Source organism: Scyliorhinus canicula, chromosome 7 (genome assembly GCF_902713615.1).
Source record: "Scyliorhinus canicula chromosome 7, sScyCan1.1, whole genome shotgun sequence".
NCBI classification, from domain to species: Eukaryota; Metazoa; Chordata; class Chondrichthyes; order Carcharhiniformes; family Scyliorhinidae; genus Scyliorhinus; species Scyliorhinus canicula.
This window is the reverse complement of record NC_052152.1, coordinates 100,698,605-100,719,577: the sequence shown is the minus strand read 5'-3', so window position 1 is coordinate 100,719,577 and position 20,973 is coordinate 100,698,605. Positions and strand designations below refer to the sequence as shown.

Genomic DNA, 20,973 nt, shown 5'->3' with positions numbered 1-20,973 from the left:
TGCTGCAAGTTTACATACGCAACTTGCATTGCGTGCAGGAATTGGAATTTATAAATAGCGAAAAAGGTGATGCACGAGTATGAAAAACACAACAGGAAATAAAGTTTGTAGGCAGGAACTGTGCACAGATGCAAGATTTTTAATAGTTTATAGATTTCACTTGGATATCTATCACTTGCTAACACTTCCTCCAACCAAAAAATGAGAAGCCAATGTCAATGCCACAAATTTCAGTAACAAATGGCCAACCCCATGCCTCTCCCTGGCAACTGTCTGCAGCTGAACCAGACTGTTCATAACCGTGGCGTCATACCTGGTCCTGAAATAAGTTTCCAATCACATATCTGGGCATCAATGAGACAATGACAACTTATACAGTGGCTTTAACATAATTGAACATTGCAAGGCATTACACAGGAGCATTACAAGATAAAAGTATAACACCAAGCTCTGCACCTGGCTGCATATGAATACATGTTGAAACATCTTCTGGAAACAAAGATTCAGTAGGCGTACCAGCATGCCGACGCCTTCAGCGTCAGGCGAGGTAATTGCAGCCTTGCATTTTATGGACTCCTTGCCAGTTGCAGCGGCCCAGGTAAAGGCATGGACACAAATAGGCCCATTGTTGGCCAGGGTCCGCTCTGCAGGGCCCAGCACCATGCTCTGCCGCAGGATTTGTGCGCCTTCACCACAGGTGGCCAAACTCAGTGTGGTGGATGGCATCCTGCTATGGGGTTCCCGGGTGGATGTCACCGAGCTCAGTCAAGGAGCAATCCCGCATGAACTCTACAGCGGACGCCTGGGAATCTCCAAAATGAAGATGCTGCGTGTGGTGACCCGGAAAGGACACAGATATCGAGTCTTTAGCTAAACAATGTACACGGTGCCACGTACTCCAGAAGCTGCCCCCGGCAGCTCCACTCCACCCATCGGAGTGTCCAGCCAGACCATGGTCCCGCCTCCACGTAGATTTCACTGAATCATTTCAAGGATCGATGTATCTAATTATCGTGAACGCACATTCAAAATGGATGGACGTCCACCGAATGACCACGACGACATTGCGAGCCACCGCTGAGCGGCTCAGACAAATTTTTAGTATCCAGGGACATCCGAGGTGTTGGTATCAGATAATGGCACCGCTTTTACGAGTACGGAATTCACCAACTTTCTAAAGCAAAAAGGAGTCCATAAGGTATGGACTGCACCTTACCACCCATCATCCAACAGGATGGCTGAACGGGCAGTGCAGACATTTCGGCTCAGCATTCGGAAACAGTCCTCCGATTCCCCAGAGACGCATCTCACCCGTTTCCTTTTCTACGACAGGACCACACTACACGCCACCACCGGAGTGGTTTCCTTAGAACTGTTAATGGTATGTTGGCTGTGCACGTGGTTGAGCCTGTTCTTGTCAGACATTGGGGAAAAGATCCCGCGACCAGCAATAACACGTTGAGATAATGTGCAGGGTAGGTGGATTGGCCAGTCAAAATTGGCCCTTTGTCGTGTGAGAGTACCTTTAAGAAATGGTTCTTTAAGAAATGGGTGTTTATCAGTAATGTCAGAGTGTGGGTGGAGCTGCGCTGTCTGTCTGCTTTACTTTCGTTTTTGAGCAGGCTGCTACAGAGTGAGTTTTTAGTTTTGTTTTCAGAGAGAAGAGCTGCAGTGAAAGCCAGCAGATGTGCATGGATCTCTCTGCAAGCTAAAGAATGTTCATTTTGGTGATTTCAAAGGGATGACTGCTTTCAATAGTGAATTTAAACCTGATCTCTATGTTAAAAAGGGTCTTTTGTCTTCCGGATGTTGTTTGGGAATTTATTAAGGGTTATCTGTAGATTACTGTATTCTTTGGGGATTTATTGGTGTTGATAGTTGTTAAGATGATAACTGTGGGTTTATAAAGTGTTAACTGGTTTCATAAATAAACATTGTTTTAATTTAAATGTACTGTAACTCGCCTGTGTGTTCCCCATAACAACAATAAATTCAAAGTTAAGGATCAGGTGAACTCCATGATACACTTGGGGTTCTCTAAACCCTGGGCCTTAACACCTTAGTTGAAATTTTTGTTTTAAAAAAACACGTTGAGACGCGGTGAACCAGACCCATCAGGGAATTTGTAGCAACGCTGTCTTTCGGCGACAGGGGTCGTGGATATCAAGGACGGTAGTAAAGCAATCAGGGATGGTCTCATACTCCGTACAAGTACAAGGTAAACAATCGAACAGGCAGGTGGACCACCTCTGCAGCCGAGCCTTATAGATCCTCAAGGACAAATCAAAGCCCCCACGACCGGTGGTGCCATTTCCTCCAGAGCAGCCACTTGTGATACCCAGTGAGGTTAGCCCATCAATGCGGAAGGTAGACTCATCCGACCCAGAGTCTGACATAGAGACTTTACCTACATCAGTTGAATAGGGTCCAAGTAGCAACTGCCGAGGTTAGCACAGTGGAACCACCCAGGCCTTTGTCTCGTAAATGGCGTTTCCCGGTTCATTAGACCTCTATGGGCCCAGGACAGTTGTCGTTCAAGAGACAGCCTCAAGTGAAGCAGGCAAAGGATCTCAACCTCCTGCCATTGAGATGGAAGCTGTATCGGACTGGGGGGTGTGGGGGACATTATTGCCCAACCGGTGACCAAGGGATCTGTAACCTCAGAATCTCTGTGGCCTCACCTGGGTACGATCTCCCTAGATGAGGGGGGGCAGAGCCGTCCCCTTAAGCCAGGGGCCTCTGGGACATAAAATCCCTGGCCCAAGTGTGGACTGGGTGCAGGGGACCCTTTGGGGAGTAAGAGGTGTTATATAATAGGTATAATAAATTGGAGTTTGCTTACAGTCATCATTTCTGAGTGGTCGCTTGCCTGGGACTTTAAATGACATTTTTAAACTTTAGGAAATTGGAATAACTAAATAAAATTAAATACAAAATGCAAACTGTCGACAGATGTCAAACATACCTGGCATGAGCTGTGGGTGCTGCTGGTCTCTCTGGCCTTTTAGGAGGCAATGTATTTGGTCTGTTCAAAGAATTGGTCTTGGGAGGCAAAGGTTTCTTCGGCGGTATTGCAGGTACTGAGGGTTTAGACAGTTCTAAAGATTTCTGGTCTCTTTCAGACTTTTCTTCTAAAAATAAGCAAACAAACATTAGGGTCCATTCTTCCCAACAGTTTACAAACAATTTTGAATAATTTCCTCAAGTATACAAGTGGATAAATACTGCTTTTAATGAAGCAAATTAGACAGGTATGATCAGAATTGTTTCTGCAACCATATCTTGTTCATAACAGTTTCCCAAATAAACTTACAGCTGTTCAAAGTAACATTCACTTACAATGACCCTCAGACTGTTGGGCACTGGGAGGTGACACTATTGATGCCAAGTCAAGGATCGAAAAAAACGTGACTGATATCACAAAAACATTTCTGAGATTCTCAGCTGCTCTGTGCTCAACAGAAGGCTGGTCTTTTGTGCTCTAAACAGTCTATCCAAAAAACGGTGTTCAATAAAATGATATAACACCAGTAATTTACACAAGATGGGCCTGGCTTGAATTCTACATGAAAGTGATACAAAATGTTGATTTTCAAAGCTGAAGCGCAAAACTGATTCCTCAGTCACCATCAGGTGACTCCTCAAACAACAGAGAATTTACTCTGCTTGCCATGTTATTTATTACAGAAAATGCGCATGCAGTTTCTGACTTCAATTGCATAGCTGGGTGAAAAATAAAAATGAGGGTGAATCACATGAACAATGCTTCCCCCACCACTCCTAGAGAACCTAAAATATAACAACGCAGTGGTGCCAAATGAAGACTACTTTAGCAGAGAGACAAAACTACTTATGTACATCTTTTCACTTCTGTGTCACAGTCTGTAAGACATTATCAAGTTGAGGTGCTTTGAACCACTTCAAATGTTTATAACAATCCAATAGCTTGACTTTTTAAAATTTGTTTATTACTTCCAATATTTTTGGAAACCAAATACCTCCAACTGCAATGACAAGATTTGAACTCATGCACTCTTGATGAATGGCTCTGGTTCAGGCTAACTAGTTTCGTAATGTAACTATTACACCTTGGACCTACTCCTAGTTAGCCCAGTTCAAGTAACTTGCTGGTAGGACAAGAAAATTATGTATAGTTGCTCCCTCATATGCTCATGCATCTCAGATATGTTACACCTGTCAGGCAGCTACTTAAGGGTTAAACCACCCCAATATGAAAACAGATAGCATATGTCATACCTTTGTCCTCCATCCTTGTTGGCAGGGAGTCTGGTCTTTCTGGAGGCATCTTTTTTGCTTCATTCTTTCTGTCCACATGCGAACCATCAAATTTGGATCCTAGCAAATCAAAAGAGACTTATGCTTTACTACAGAAGCCAGTGTTAAAAGAACCCGGAAAGTGCAAGGACAGTGATTGGTGGTGTGGTAAACTTGCAGAAATCTCAGCAACTTACTAAACGATTGTCAGAATAAACAACAGTTTCTCATTAATTCTTTACCAAACTTAAAGGTGAAGCATATCATGAGTGAAGTGTTCAGTTCTGGGAAGGGGATGGCAGTAATTTTCTGCCTTGCTTCATCACAACTGCCCTTCCCATGGATGCCCTCATCATTTACTGGGATGAGCTGTGTTCTACCATTCAATTGAGGGGAAAAAGACCATATTTTTCATTACTAAATGATCAGAGACTTCATTTAAATATTAGACCCATGACTGAACCTAATTCCCCCACACCACTCCACAGAATCCACAAAACCATAGACTCCATAAAATCCATTTATCTCAAAGCTGAATTTTAAACTGAGCAGGAAATGCCAATGCAAATAAGTGAGTGAAACTGGATTCTGTCCCTGCCATTCATTATTGTGCCTTTCCTCGTAACATAGAATTTACAGTGCAGGAGGCCATTCGGCCCATCGAGTCTGCATCAGTTCTTGGAAAGAGCACCCCACTTAAGACCATACCTCCACCCTATCCCCATAAACCAGTAACCCCACCTAACCTAAGGGCAATTGATCATGGGCAATCCACCTAACCTGCACATCTTTGGACTGTGGGAGGAAACCGGAGCACCAGGAGGAAATCCACGCAGACACGGGGAGAATGTGCAGACTCCGCACAGGCAGTGGCCAAAGCCGGGAATCGAACCTGGGACCCTGGAGCTGTGAAACAACTGTGTTAACCACTGTGCTACCAGGCCCCCCGAACCATTTAGTTTACTCCCTGCTTTGCTGCTGCTCTCTTCAGGAGGTTCCTCTCACCTGAGGAAGGAGCAGTGCTCCGAAAGCTAGTGTTTGAAACAAACCTGTTGGACTTTAACCTGGTGTTGTAAGACTTCTCAGTGCAAACAGTCAGACATATAATCATTTCTGACAATTATGAGGATGAACAAGTAGCAAATTTATATAGCTCTGGGTGACATGAAATGTTACTTCATTCATCTAACAGGAGTGTCCCTAACTGGTGTTCCAGTGGTGCTCGAATTCAAGTCCTATAAAATATTGCTCACTGACTGTCCTGATGAAAGCGTCATGAGAAACAAAGTCAAAGTTGTCTTCTCCAGAGGGTTTGTCCATAGAATGGAATGTCATGAAGCACAGGAGAACAAGATTCGGTCTGTCATATTTAGGGCAGCACGGTAGCACAAGTGGTTAGCACTGTGGCTTCACAGCGCCAGGGTTCCAGGTTCGATTCCCTGCTGAATCACTGTCTGTGCGGAGTTTGCACGTTCTCCCCGTGTCTGCGTGGATTTCCACCGGGTGCTCCGGTTTCCTCCCACAGTCCAAAGATGTGCAGGTTAGGTGGGTTGGCCATGATAAATTGCCCTTAGTGACCAAAAAAGGTTAGATGGGGTTATTGGGTTATTCAATTCCATTTTGAAGAATGTACATAGACCATGAAATTTTTATTAAATTAAGTCTGGAAGCAAAAGTACGTATTATGGTTTCATTTTTACATACCCAGTAGTAGTAACTATAGTGTGGTGGTTAAGATCTTGAAGCAGAAATCTGGAAGTCTGAACTAATAATCCAATTTAAAAGAAATGAAATAAAAAGCTAAAGCTCAGATAAAGGATCAGTGAAAGCTACCATGTAGCTGTCAGACTGTCCACAAAACACAACTGGGTTTCTTGCAGGGAAAGACACCTGATGTTCTTTCCCCAATTTAGCCCATATGGTGACAACAGTCCCACACAAGTGGATTTGACTTTTAACAGACTTGTGGGGTGACAACCATCACCTTTTCAGAGAGAATAAGCCACAAATGTCCACTTCCCGATACTATGGAAAGACGTCAGTAAAGTTTACCCTCACAGCTTTCAAGTTTTTTTTGTTTATTTACTTTAATTTTCTTCTTCACTGTAAGAAGCCTTACAACACCAGGTTAAAGTCCAACAGACTTGTTTCGAATCACTAGCTTTCAGAGCATTGCTCCTTCCTCAGGTGAAGGAGCAGTGCTCCGAAAGCTAGTGATTCGAAACAAACCTGTTAAACTTTAACCTGGTGTTGTAATACTTCTTACAGTGCTCATCTTCTTCTTCACTGTTTAATCTTTCCATCCTTCTGCCTCTCATTTTTCCTCCACCCCTTCCTGACTTTAACCGTTTTTAAAAGAAATTCCATTCCATTATTCCAGTTCTCATATTTATCATCCTTGAGGGAGTCTATGAAATGAACAGAGTTTCATGTTAAACTGCTAACTTTAATTCAAAAAGGGTTATAAGAAAGAGGAAGCTTTTATCCTATCAGCCCATGTTGCATTCATTTTCAGATCCCAGAGGAAAGATCTAGCTCAATAGCAATCACTGACAAGCTACAGGTCTGCTGGATATAGCAGCACTAGTTTAGCTACATGCAATAATTTTAATAGAAGATCTCACGCACACACAATACAGCTAGATGCACTTCATGTGCATATACTTGCTTAAATATCTACCATCATTCAGTAACCAAGTAAAGCACTCTGAATGATCATAGAACTCTTGCATTCTGCTTTTTGTCTCATCATTTCAACAACAGTTGCAGAAAATAGTTAAAGTTCATGGAAATGGCATGGAAACAGAAATATTAGCACCATATGCTCAAAAATACTTTGATCGCTAAATAAAAAACCCACTTATGTTTAGATTTAGATGGAGTAAATACAAAGAATTGTAGTTAAAAAAACCAGCATTTAAAAAAAAAACGCTGTTAATATTCTACAAATTGCTTGAGTTCTACTTTAAAACATTTAGCAGCAACAATACAGAGAATCACTTGGATAGCTCTAGCCTTAGTTGTGCTGTGGACAACTTAGAACAAACTTGCACTTTTCATGACCTCAGCATGTCACAGCCAATGATGTACTATCACTTTTGTCAGGCAGAGAAACACAGCAACCAATTTGTGCAGAGCTAGGTTCAACAGACAATGATGAAACGATGACCAAATTATCTGTTTTAGCGATGTTGGTTCAGGGAGTAGGCTGACCAGGGCACTGGGAAAACTCCACATTTCTTCTTTGATTAATGCATGTGATCTCATGCCCACTTGAAAAGGCAGATATGGCCTCATTTTATTGTCTAGTCTGAAAGACGAAGGCCGCGAATCTCCGCTCCGGTGACAGTGCGGGGGCCAGCGGGAAAAGGGCACGTTGTACTTCGCTGCCGGCACCCGTTTCGAGACGGCATTCTCCGGCCTACAAGGGGGCTGGCAGAGGCGTGGCGGGAAGCGTGGGGGCACAGCCTCAGAACGGCATCAGAGACCCAGCACCACGTAAACGACGCGGCGCCATGGCGCACAACAGGTGACGCGAGCACACAGGCCGCCAACGGGGGTCCATGGCGCCACGCCCAGGTTCACACACCACGACCTGGAGACGCCCTCAAGGAGAGGAGGGGGCGTCTGTACCCCGGACCTGGCCGGAGGGTGCCAGCCAACATGGCCTGGCGTCTGTGGAGGGAGGTGGGCGCGGCCGTGAGTGCCACCGCGGTGACACCCAGGACTGGCGAACAGTGCTGCAAAAAGCGCCCATAACCAACAGGAGCGAGTCCGAACTGGTGGGGGTGACTCGATGGGCTGAATGGCCTCCTTCTGCACTGTAATTCTATGATCTATGATCTTCTGTAAACCTGACCTGCGCTAGCTCACCTTGCATGAGAAGAGGGCACTGGACATAGCCGGTGCACCCGAGGACCGGGAGATTGCCCATGCTGAGATCGGGGCGTGCCACCAAGTGAGATCCCACCCCTGCTTGGCTCCCTTCCCCTCAGCCCTCCCCCCTCTCAGCCCTCCCCCTCAAAGCCCTCCCCCTCAAAGCCCTCCCCCCTCACCCCGTACCACGAACCACACACCCCTGCACCCGCCTAACCATGATGGTGTATTGCAGGGCCACGCAGTGACCGACCTGGAGCACCCGGCGGACACCGCCCGCATCCAGCGCCTGGACGGCCAGCGGACGCAGATCAACCGGGCAAACACCGCCCCTGGCCAGCGCCTGGACGGCCAGCCCACAGGGACTCCAGCAGCGGCGGGGAGGGCAGCTCCAACAACAGACCTCCGGCCCAATCCAGTAACGAAACGACGACACAGGACACCAGCACACAGGGGACAGACGGACACGACACAACCACACAGGACACCAACACACAGGGGACAGACAGACATTTTTTTTTTTTTTTTTTTATAAATTTAGTGTACCCAATCATTTTTCCAATTAAGGGGCAATTTAGAGTGGCCAATCCACCTAGCTTGCACATTTTTGGGTTGTGGGGGCGAAACCCACGCAAACACGGGGAGAATGTGCAAACTCCACACGGACAGTGACCCAGAGCCGGGATCGAACCTGGGACCTCAGCGCCGTGAGGCCGCAGTGCTAACCCACTGCGCCACCGTGCTGCCCGGGACAGACAGACATGAAGGACACAACACGACAGCAACACGGAGGGGACGGACAGACAAGACACGGCACCCCAGGGGAATGCCGACCACAGGTCCGATGAAGACACTGAGGTTGCGTCACAGCTATCTCCTCCACCTCAGTCATCGCAGAGACACTCACCTCGGTTGGCCATGTTAGTGGTGAGGCTTCTGGGACACTAACTGGTGCGCACCACACAGCCGCTCCGGTACAGTAGGTGGAGGTAGGAGCAGCCGAGGGGCTGGACGGTGGGAGGGCAGCCCAGCCCCGGCAAACACCTGTTGCCTGGACGGGTCCCGGGTCCCTGGAGTTCCCCCGTCCACCCATAGACCCGATGCAGTCGGGGTCCCAGGAGCGTGAGAAGGTGACGACCGGCTTCCAGCACCTGCAGACGCAAGTGCAGGTGTGCATCCACGTCCAGGAGCAGAAAATGGTGCCGGTCATGAGTGCCACACAGGCCAACACTGCACGGGTGGCGTCCGCAGTGGAGACAATGGTGGCGACGGTGTCAGGCATAGGTATGAGCCTGCAAGGCCTGGGGATATCCGGGCGCACGCAGCCCCATGCGGCCCGGGACAGGGCTGCCATCGCACAGGAAACCATGGGCCAGAGCCAGCTGAACATCGTAGAGGCGCTCAACAACCTGGCCCAGTCCCAGCAGGCCACGGACCAGTTCCAGCAGGCCATGGCACAGTCCCTGCAGGCCATGGCCCAGTCCCAGCAGGCCATGGCCCAGTCTCTGCAGGCCATCGCTGACAGCATCAGCGCCATTGGCTGGGTGATGGATGGCGTTGTACAGAGCCAGATACGGATGGCGAACTCCCTGAGCTCCATTGACGTGAACGTCCAGACCCTGGTCGATCCATCACGGGCCTCCAGGACTGGCAGCGCCAGGTGATGCCGGTGCCCCAGGTGCTGGATCCGCCCGCAGCCCTATCCCATGGAGAGCCCTGGGGACTACCGGGCACCCCGGGGCAGGGGAGGAGGCGCTGGGGCCCGTCCCGGGTCCCCCTGCAGGGGGTTCCCGGAACCCCATGCCATTTCCGCCCCCCGCCCTACCGCCTCTGGTGCACCTGGTGGTCAGCGGGCAGAACAGGGTGGCACTACGCCATCTCAATTGTCTGAGGTGCGGGCTGGCCCATCCAGGTCAGGCCGTCCCAGGAAGCGGCCACCAACGGGGACCCCAGTCACAGGGCAGGAATCATAGGTGTCCACCTCCAGTTCTGCTGCACTGTCTGGGGGAACACATAGACGTAGTCATAGGGCCCGTAAGGCCAGAAAGATAGACACAGATGAGTGAGTTGACACGGGTGCAGGGCACAGATTAGTTAGATGGGCTAGGGCACATGTACAGGACGTCTGTTATTAAACATATTCCACACCTATGCAAACTGCCACTATACCCTGTCCGATGTGTGCAGGGGTGGGGCGGGTACTGTGTGCCAGTGTGTGTGAGGGTTGCTATGGTAGAAGGTTGGGCTCCGGTGCATGTGACTTGCGTGCCCCGCCAACGGTTCCCCGATGCCGGCCCGCCCCCGGCCATACGACAGGGCCATGAGATGCAGTGTCAGGGCTACGTGCAAAATCCACCCAGGTGGAGGGTCATATTGTGGCCATGAGTCAGACATTGTCGAACGATGTATGGCTCAGAGCCCATTGCAGAGCAGGATGTCATCATCCTCCATGCCTTGTAGCAGACCCGCGTACACCATCGACCGTGCCCCCATCCCTTTATGCCGCAGGCGGATGTGTCATGGAGGGGTGGTGTGCATGCGGGTGTTGTGGTGGTGCGGAAGGTGTGGATGTTATGGTGGTGGGGGGGGGGGGGGGGGGGGGGGGGGTGGGGGAGGTGAGGGTGGTCGTCCGTTGGGGAGGTGCCGAAACCGCTGCCTGTGCCCATGCCCATCACTACTGCTGCCCACTGTGGTCGCCGAAACGGGCAGCTACCAGCGGCTCCCGTGCCTCCTGGCCCAGCCGGCGGCGCCGGGCAGCCTCGTGTCCCCGTCCATCCCCCATGCATGAGCTCCCACCTCGCCATCCCCCTCATCTGGGGAGGAGTTCCCCTCATCCTGACCGTCCTCCTCCAACACATCGCCCCTCTGCTGGGCTATACTGTGCAGGACACAGCAGACCATGACGATGCGGCCGACCCTCTCCGACGGGGACTGGAGGGCCCCTCCAAAGCGGTCCAGGCATCTGAAGTGCATCTTGAGCAGCCCAAAGCATCTCTCGACCACACCCTGGTCGCTGCATGGGCATTGTTGTAGCGTTGCTCCGTGTCGGTCTGTGGCCTCCATATAGGTGTCATCAGCCACGACCGCAAAGGGTAACCCCTGTCGCCCAGCAACCAGCCCCGCAGCCGGGGGGTGTCCCTCGAACATGGCAGGGATGAACGATTGGGCCAGTATAAAGGAGTTATGCACACTGCCAGGGTACCTGGCGCAGACGTGCAGGATTGTCATCCTGTGTTTGCAGACAACCTGCATGTTCATTGAATGTGTACCCTTCCTGTTTAGGTCCTGTCCTCCGAGGTGGGCCACATGGCGATGTGCACTCCATCGATTGCCACCTGCACCATGGGCATCTGGGCAACAATGGCGAACCCCGCTGCGTGGACATCCTGGTGGGTGCGGTCTGCAGGGAACTGTATGTACCAGTCTGTAATGTCGTACAGGGCGTCGATGACGGCCCAGATGCACCTGTGCACCGATGGCTGGGAGATGCCAGCCAGGTCCCCACTCGGCGACTGGAACGACCCCGTCGCGAAGAAGTTGAGGGCGACCGTCACCTTGACAGCCACCGGGAAGGCATGTCCACCCCTGGTCCCACGTGATGCCAGATGTCCAGGTGTGCCATCGGATGGCAGATATGGGCGACGGTCTCCCGGCTCAGCCGGAGTCTCCTCCTACACGCCCTGTCCAGGAGGTCCTTGAAGGACATGCGGGGCCGGTACACACGGTCGCATCGGACTCCTCCGTGGCCGCGGCACACCTCCTCCTCCTCCCTCTCGGCATCCCCGTGCTGTGGCTCCCGCATGGCGTGGTGCCCCTCCTGCGGCTCTCAGGCGTGCGGCACTGCGGCCTGGGCTTCATGCATGTGCCCCACTGCGGCCCGCTGCTGTACTGCTGGCTCCACCACCTCCCTCTCACGCCCAGCTCCAGCTCCCACTGGGCCTCATGCAGGGCAGCAGCCCCCGCCACGTCGGCCAACAATGCTGGAAGATGGCTGAACATTCTATGGGGGTTGGGAGTAGACAGGGTTTCATCATTGGTATATCCCCCTCCATGACCAGGTGCCATGGGCAGCATGGCATGCCTGGTTGCCAGCATGTGCCCCACCCCCGCGAGCCCTGGCACCTGTCGGCCGTTCCCCCTGCCAGGGCCACCGTCCGCTGGCACTGCCCACTGCCCTCACGGGGGGGGGGGGGGGGGGGGGGGGGGGGGGGGAGGGGATGCCGTGTGTGCCGCCCTGGAGCCACCTGCCAATGGTTAACGTCGGTCTGGTGTGGGGGGGGTCTGGCACACATCAGGACGGCCGGGCCCCGTGGGTGGATGACCTCGTATCCACCGTCACGGCAGGCCGTGGCCCCCGCAGCCTTCCGTGCCCCCACTGCCAACCGCACCGCCACCCAACCCTACCCCCGGCAGCGGATGTGTGCCCCCCCCCCCCCCCCACTCCCCTGCACGCAGACACGGCCGTCCCAGGGTCCCCACCACCAACGCCGCCACCCACCTCCTCCCGCAGCATCAGCCAGTTGTGCTGTTTGATAGCATGTTGGAACAGCGCCGGCGTGACATCCGGTCGCGCTGGCAGGACTTCAGCCCATCCGGCCCAGAGCATCGCTGCTACGGCCGTTTGCGCCGATTCTCCGTGCAGCCTGGCGCCATTCGCACACGGCCGTTTCCACAGGGATGGGAGAATCACGTCCCGGCGTCAGGGTGGTGTGGCGCGATTCGTGCGGCGATTCTCCCACCCGGCGGGGGTCGGAGAATCCCGCCTGACATTCTTCAGCATTGCACTGGAGTTTTTGTGTTCAAGTATTATGATCCTGGACCAGACTCCAGAGGCTAGGATATTGGACAAAATCTCTCCAATATTTTGTTTTCGTTTTGTACGACTGTGAGGATAGGATACCTCACTCCAGGGTCGATTTGAAAATGAAATGAAATTAAAACTGCTTATTGTCACAAGTAGGCTTCAAATGAAGTTACTGTGAAAAGCCCCTAGTCGCCACATTCCGGCGCCTGTTTGGGGAGGCTGGTACAGGAATCAAACCGTGCTGCTGGCCTGCCTTGGTCTGCTTTCAAAGCCAGCAATTTAGCTGTGTGCTAAACCAGCCCAGCTCTGTGCTAAACCAGATTTCATGCACAATGGGTATATAGTATATTAAAACAAACTTTATTACTAACACAGTATTAAAATATCTTTAAAAGTACTCAAAAAAAGCTTACAATAACCCCTTAAACAATGCTAACACAATAGCCCTCAACTGTTATCTTTATTGCCACTGGAACTACAAAACCATCTCGGATCCCAATATAATTTTAAGTACAATTAGCACTCAGGAATACTTACTGTCTTGGATACTCCACTTTGAGAAGAGATCTTTTGAGATCGCTTAAAAGTAAGAGACCTGACACCCTGTCAGAATAATGCAAAATCTCTGGCTGTATTTCTTCAGACACCTTCCAGCCAAAAACGAACCCTGAAAATGCCAACACCTGACAGCTTCAACCCCTGGCTCCTGCCATTAGCTACACCATCTCAGTAAACTGAACACAATGTCGCTATTTAACTACTCCCCAGGGAACCCTATTAATAAATGTCCATTAGCCCAAACTTTTATGATATTTTAATTGTACCTCTGCTTCCAAAAACCCTAGCTGTCTTGCAAATCAGTTCTTTTTTAAAAACACTACTGTAGCAGTCATACCTACACTAACCCAGACTTTTAACCCTTACTGCACCATATACATATTACAACACATCTGAAATTCCTAAATTCATCACACAAGTCTCTCCAGTAGGGCTTTGAATCTACAACATATCTGATTTTGAAGCGAGGGTGCTATCACTAAAACCAAAGATAAAATCCCCTTAATTGTACACCTGCTTTTATTGTTCATTGAAAAAAGCGATAATGCAATTTCTGAGGAAGGAGCTGTGCTCTGAAAGCTAATGATTTGAAAGAAACATAGAACATAGAACATAGAACAGTACAGCACAGAACAGGCCCTTCGGCCCTCGATGTTGTGCCGAGCCATGATCACCCTACTCAAACCCATGTATCCACCCTACACCCGTAACCCAACAACTCCCTCCTTAACCTTTTTAGGACACTACGGGCAATTTAGCATGGCCAATCCACCTAACCCGCACATCTTTGGACTGTGGGAGGAAACCGGAGCACCCGGAGGAAACCCACGCACACACGGGGAGGACGTGCAGACTCCACACAGACAGTGACCCAGCCGGGAATCGAACCTGGGACCCTGGAGCTGTGACGCATTTATGCTAACCACCATGCTACCGTGCTGCCCATTATAAAACAACAAGTGAATGAATGTAAGTTTGGAAATTCCCAGCTCCTTTCTGTCTGCAGGTATTTCCCGCTCTGAGCTGCACAATGAACAATGAACCACACGGATAAAACTAACTTTCATTTCCTGTCTGTTCAACTGGTGTCGGTGCCAGTGATGTTTATGGACAAACTGCAGGCTCTGTTTCCCTTGCTGCATTTATTCCCCTGGAACTAATACTCTCATTTTCTGTTTCCATCAAATGTCTGTGTGGATTGTGGGGGCGAAACCCACGCAGACACGGGGAGAACGTGCAAACTCCACACGGACAGTGACCCAGAGCCGGGATCGAACCTGGGACCGCAGCGCCGTGAGGCGGTTGTGCTAACCACTAGGCCACCATCGGGTCCTTGGAGTTCTCGGGTTCTCTATTATCTCCATCCCTCTCTCTCTATTATCTCCATCCCACTCCCTCTCTCTATTATCTCCATCCCTCTCTCTTCTCTATTATCTCCATCCCTCTCTATTATCTCCATCCCTCTCTTCTCTATTATCTCCATCCCTCTCTCTCCTTCTCTCTATTATCTCCATCCCTCTCTCTTCTCTGTTATCTCCACCCCTCTCTCTCCCTCTCTTCTCTATTATTTCCATCCCTCCATCTCTCTCTATTATCCCCATCCCTCTCTTCTCTATTATCTCCATCCCTCTCTCTCCCTCTCTCTATTATCTCCATCCCTCTCTCTCCCTCTCTCTATTATCTCCATCCCTCTCTCTCCCTCTCTCTATTATCTCCATCCCTCTCTCTCCCTCTCTCTATTATCTCCAGCCCTCTCTCTTCTCTATTATCCCCATCCCTCTCTCTTCTCTATTATCCCCATCCCTCCATCTCTCTCTATTATCCCCATCCCTCCATCTCTCTCTATTATCTCCAGCCCTCTCTCTTCTCTATTATCCCCATCCCTCCATCTCTCTCTATTATCCCCATCCCTCCATCTCTCTCTATTATCCCCATCCCTCCATCTCTCTCTATTATCTCCATCCCTCCATCTCTCTCTATTATCCCCATCCCTCCATCTCTCTCTATTATCCCCATCCCTCCATCTCTCTCTATTATCCCCATCCCTCCATCTCTCTCTATTATCTCCATCCCTCCCTCTCTCTCTATTATCTCCATCCCTCTCTCTCTATTATCCCCATCCCTCCCTCTCTCTCTATTATCCCCATCCCTCCATCTCTCTCTATTATCTCCATCCCTCCCTCTCTCTCTATTATCCCCATCCCTCCCTCTCTCTCTATTATCCCCATCCCTCCCTCTCTCTCTATTATCCCCATCCCTCCATCTCTCTCTATTATCTCCAGCCCTCCATCTCTCTCTATTATCTCCAGCCCTCTCTCTTCTCTATTATCCCCATCCCTCCATCTCTCTCTATTATCCCCATCTCTCCCTCTCTCTATTATCCCCATCCCTCCATCTCTCTCTATTATCCCCATCCCTCCCTCTCTCTCTATTATCCCCATCCCTCCCTCTCTCTCTATTATCCCCATCCCTCCATCTCTCTCTATTATCTCCAGCCCTCTCTCTTCTCTATTATCCCCATCCCTCCATCTCTCTCTATTATCCCCATCTCTCCCTCTCTCTATTATCCCCATCCCTCCATCTCTCTCTATTATCCCCATCCCTCCATCTCTCTCTATTATCTCCATCCCTCCCTCTCTCTATTATCCCCATTCCATTCTCTCTGAAGCCCCTCGGACTTTAACCTGGTGTTGTAAGACTTCTTACTGTGCTCACCCCAGTCCAACGCCAGCATCTCCACATCATGGTTTTAATAAAGTCAAAACAGTTCTTCACAAAGAAGGTGTGAGATTTGGAATACTGTATCCAGCCCATCTGTTGATCACCTTCCGTAAATAGGAATACTTCTTGGACACCCCGGAGGAAGCGGATAAGTTTCTTCGAGACCAAGGGATAGGGAATTTGTAAGTATGTTAAATGATTAAAATAGTCTTGTTCGGAGTTGTTGGGGATTGTGTTGTTAATTTGATTGCCCTGTATTCTAATCCTTTTACTATGTTCCTCTATCCATCACTCTCCTTTCGGTTTCCGTCTTCGTTCTAATGAGGCGGGTCTGGCACTCGTGAGCTGGGGGATGGGGAGGAAGGGAGTTGGGTATCTGCTTACTCGGGCACTTTCCTTTTTATTTGTTTGGGCGGGTTCAGGTAGTTGGGGGCCTCGTGGGGGGGGGGGGGGGGGGGGGGGAACCACACAGGTGTGAACACCAGTAAATAGGGGGACAAAATGGTGTGAGGAGGGTAGGGTTTTGTATGTTTCTTTCTTTTGGTTTAACTTGAGGGTGGGGAGGAGGAGATGGGATAGCACATGGTTTGAGTTTTGTTAAGGAACTACGATGTAGAAGTCGATGGCAGTGGAAGCCTAGCGTGGCCCCATAAGGGGCGGCTTGAGGATCTGGGGGGTTTGGCTCAAGCAAAAATATGGCTGATTGCTGGGGGGAGGGGCAGCTGTCCCCCTCATTTGTTTGGCAACTTGGAATGTTCGAGACTGGAATGGTCCTGCTAAAGGGCCGCACTTATTTGCTTCTCTGAAGAGCCTGGGAGCAGACTTGATGTTTCTCCAGGAGACTCATTTGAAGGTGGCAGACCAGATAAGACTGAGAATGAAATGAAATGAAATGAAATGAAAATCGCTTACTGTCACGAGTGGGCTTCAAATGAAGTTACTGTGAAAAGCCCCTAGTCGCCATATTCCGGCGCCTGTTCGGGGAGGCTGTTACGGGAATCGAACCGTGCTGCTGGCTTGCCTTGGTCTGCTTTCAAAGCCAGCGATTAGCCCTGTGAGCTAAACAGCCCCTGGGATGGGAATGGGATGGGTTAGCCAGGTGTACCACTCTGGACTGGATATGAAGACTCGAGGGGTGGCCGTAGTAATAAGTAGAAGGGTGTTATTTTCAATTAAGAGATTCATTATTGATCCGAGCGGTAGATATGTGTTGGTATGCGGGCAGTTCGAAGACTCCCCAATGGTATATATGCCCCAAATTGGGACAATGTGGACTTTATGAGGAGGGTTCTGTCCCTGATCCCGGGCCTAGATTTGCACAGACACATTCTACGAGGAGACTTTAATACAATCTTGGATCTGAAGCTAGACTAACAAGCCCGAGGTCTGGAAGGATGTCGGTGATGGCTGGGGAGCTGTCGAAATTCATGCAGCTCATGGGGGGCTTAGATCAGTGGTGCTTTGGGAGGCCTAAGGCGAGGGAGTTTTCTTTCTTTTCACATGTTCACAAGTGTTATTCTCAAATAATTTTTTTTTCCAGACAAGTTGCTGATTTCGAGAGTTGCGGGGACAGAATATTCGGCGATCGTGGTGCCTGACCACGCCCTTCAATGGGTGGACCCGCGGGCGGAAAGACCGTCCCCTCGCAGACCCTAGTGGAGATTGGACTTTGGTCTCCTTGCGGATAAGGGAATATGTGAGCGGTTAGAAGGGGTCATTCGTAATTATATGGATCAGAACGACACAGGTGAGGTCTCGGCTGGGGTGTTGTGGGAGGCACTGAAGGCAGTGGTTCAGGGAGAACTTATTTTGATCCGGGCGCATAGGCTAAGGTTGGAACGAGAAGAGCAATCTCGATTGGCGGAGGCGATCTTAGCAGTTGATCGCAGTTACCTGGAAACACAAGGTGAAATACTGTTGAGGAAGCGTCAGAGGCTCCAGATGGAGTTTATTTTGGTCACCTCAGAGGAGGCGGTGAGACAGCTGAACAGAGTCAGGCGGTTCATGTACGAACATGGGGAGAGGTCTGGTAGGATGCTCGCCTATCAACTATAGAAACGATTGACTGCGAGGGTAATAGGCAGACTAATGGGGGCCGATTTTGTGGCTTTCACCTCCTTACTAGCTCGAATGAGAATTTTGCTTAATTGGCATGCCACAGAACTGCCAAGCACTGGGTCATGGGAACAGGACCTTGCTGGGTTTCTTCATTTGGAGAGAATCAAGTTTGCGATTAGAGGTTCTCGGTGAGATAGAACCTGTTCATCAACCTTTTCAAGAACTACTAGACTATCAGAGGGGGGGGGGGGGGGGGTAGAGAAAAAGAGAGAGAGAGTACATTATTTTGTTTTATAAAGGAATAATTTTTTTGTTGAGGGCATTGGTTTCATACTTGTGTGTGTGTGTATATATATATTATTTATTGTTACAGTGTTATATGTATTATTAGTATGTTACGCAGTGTTCATTGGTGTTTACTGTTATGGACTGTTCCAGTTTTTGTATTCTCTATATGCTTTGGATATACTTTCAATCAATTATCTTTCAAAAAAAACTTATTAACATGGATAGAAGATTGGCTGGGTGGCAGAAAACAGAATAAGCATTATTCTGATCGTCATATACTGATTAGCAGTATGTGACAAGTGAAGTCCCGCAGGGGTCTGTTCTGGGGCCTCCCTTTTTTGTAATTTATATCAATAGATGAGGGTAGTGAAGGCATGGTAGCCAAATTTGCAGATGACACAAAGATAGGTAGGAAAGAGGCCATAAGGAGATTGCAGATGGATATAGATAGATTGAGCGAGTGGGCAAAAACTGCCAGATGGAGTACAATATGGAAAAATGCAAAGTTATTCACTTTGGAAGGAAGAATAAAAAAGCAAATTATTACTTAAATGGAGAATGGCTGCAGATTTCCGAGGTGCAGAGGGATCTAGGTGTTATCGTGCAGGAGTCACAAAAAGTTCATATACAGGTACAGTAAGTAATTAAGGAGACTAATGAAATGCTATCCATGTTCCGTGGGGAACTGAACGTAAAAGTAAGGATGTTATGCTCCAGTTATACAGGGCATTGGTGGGAACCGTATCTTGAATGTAGTATCCAGTTTTTGTCTCCTTATTTAACAACGAATATAAAGGCATTGGAGGCAGTTCAGAGGAGGTTTATTAGAATGATTTCTGGAATGAGCAGGTTGTCTTAGAAGGGAAGGTTAGACAGACTGGGCTTATTTCCAATAGAGTTTAGAATAGTGAGGGGTGTCTTGACTGAAGTATATACAATCCTGAATGGTCTTGACAAGGTGTATGTGGAAAGGAAGTTTCCTCTTATGGGTGAGTCCAAAACTAGGAGATACTGTTTTAAAATGAGGGGGTCGCCCTTTTAAGAGTGATTTCCTCCCCCCGGCCCAATTAAGTGGCAATTTAGCGTGGCCAATCCACCTACCCTGCACATCTTTGGGTTGTGGGGGGCTAGACCCACTCAGACAAGGGGCGAACGTGCATATCCACACGGACAGTGACCCGGAGGCAGGATCGAACCCGGGTCCTCGGCGCCGTGAGGAAGCAGTGCTAACCATTGGTCCACTGTGCCGCCCCCTTTTAGGACAGAGATGAGAAGTATCTTTTCTCTAAGAGGGTTGTGCGTCTTTGGAACTCTCGGCCTCAAAAGATGGTGGAGGTGGGGTCATTGAATATTTTAAAGTGGAGGCAGATTGGTTTACTTATCTAACAAGAATCTAAGGTTATCGGGGATAGATAGGAATGTGGAAATTGAAACACAAAACAGATCAGCCATGGTCTTATCAAATTCAAGGCAGTCTCAAGAGGCGCCTATTTTGTATGTTCGACAGAGAAACTTCAGTTATAGACTGGAGAAACTGGGGTTGTTCTTCTTGGAGGAGGCTGAGAAGAGGTTGATGGAGGTGTTTAAAACTATGAGGGCTCTAGAAACAGTTATATTTTGTATATATTGAGATGTATTGTTCCCATTAGTAGAAGGGCCAAAGAACCAGAACACACAGATTTAAAGTGACTGCAAAAAAGCTAAAGATGACTTGAGGAAAAGCATTGTGCCTGAAAGAGAAAGATTTGTCTGTGCCTTTCAAAAGGGAACTAAAGAAAAAGAAAATACAGGGTGACAGTGAGAGATTCACGGAATGGGATTACCTACATTGTTCTTGTAGAGCCAGTGCTCTTTTGTTGACCTTTGGTGGCGTGTCATCTAGTGGGCATTCTTCATTACGCCTCCTTTACTGGAACAATTCAATTACTTTTTGAAAAAGCAGATCCAGCGTCGACCAAAATTATTTCACGTGACAGAATCAAACTGGTAGGTGTTTAAATTATCCTCTGTGACAGGAACAGACTACAAGTAATGTAGACAGGATTAGATCATCAGGTGATCTCATTGATTATGTTTGAATTTGGTAAAGTAAAAGTAAGTAAAGTCACCATATTCCCAGATGATCACAGGCTGCTTTCCCCTTTGAGGAGGAGAGCTGACTGGTGGTGATTTAACCTGAGGATTACCACACTTCAGACGAGGGGCAGGATTGAGAAGGTGGTCCTTCATAATAAATTGGTATTTGCCTGAGGATTGCACAATGAAAAGTTGCAGGAGTATTTCTGCAAACATTTAAATAGGCCATATTTTAATCCAAATTTTTGCTTTTTTTGCTGAAAACAGTTTAAAAATGTACATTTTGAAAATAAGGCAAATAAGTAAATCTTTCATCC

The 20,973-nt window shown here is 48.9% G+C and overlaps 1 protein-coding gene across 4 annotated transcripts in view; it reads right to left on the bottom strand.

Annotated features, from left to right (window-relative positions):
* Window positions 1-20,973, bottom strand: part of sh3kbp1 (SH3-domain kinase binding protein 1) — a 413,248-nt gene that overhangs the window by 65,270 nt on the left and 327,005 nt on the right. For all 4 annotated transcript variants that reach the window (XR_005461315.1, XM_038802548.1, XM_038802549.1 and 1 more), the window contains 2 exons: window positions 4,258-4,356; window positions 2,966-3,131 (listed from right to left, as the gene is read on the bottom strand). Coding sequence is in view for 3 of the 4 variants with exons in the window: in XM_038802548.1 (XP_038658476.1) it covers window positions 2,966-3,131; window positions 4,258-4,356 (265 nt within the window). In the remaining variant the exon portion in view is untranslated. The remainder of the gene's footprint in view (window positions 1-2,965; window positions 3,132-4,257; window positions 4,357-20,973) is intronic.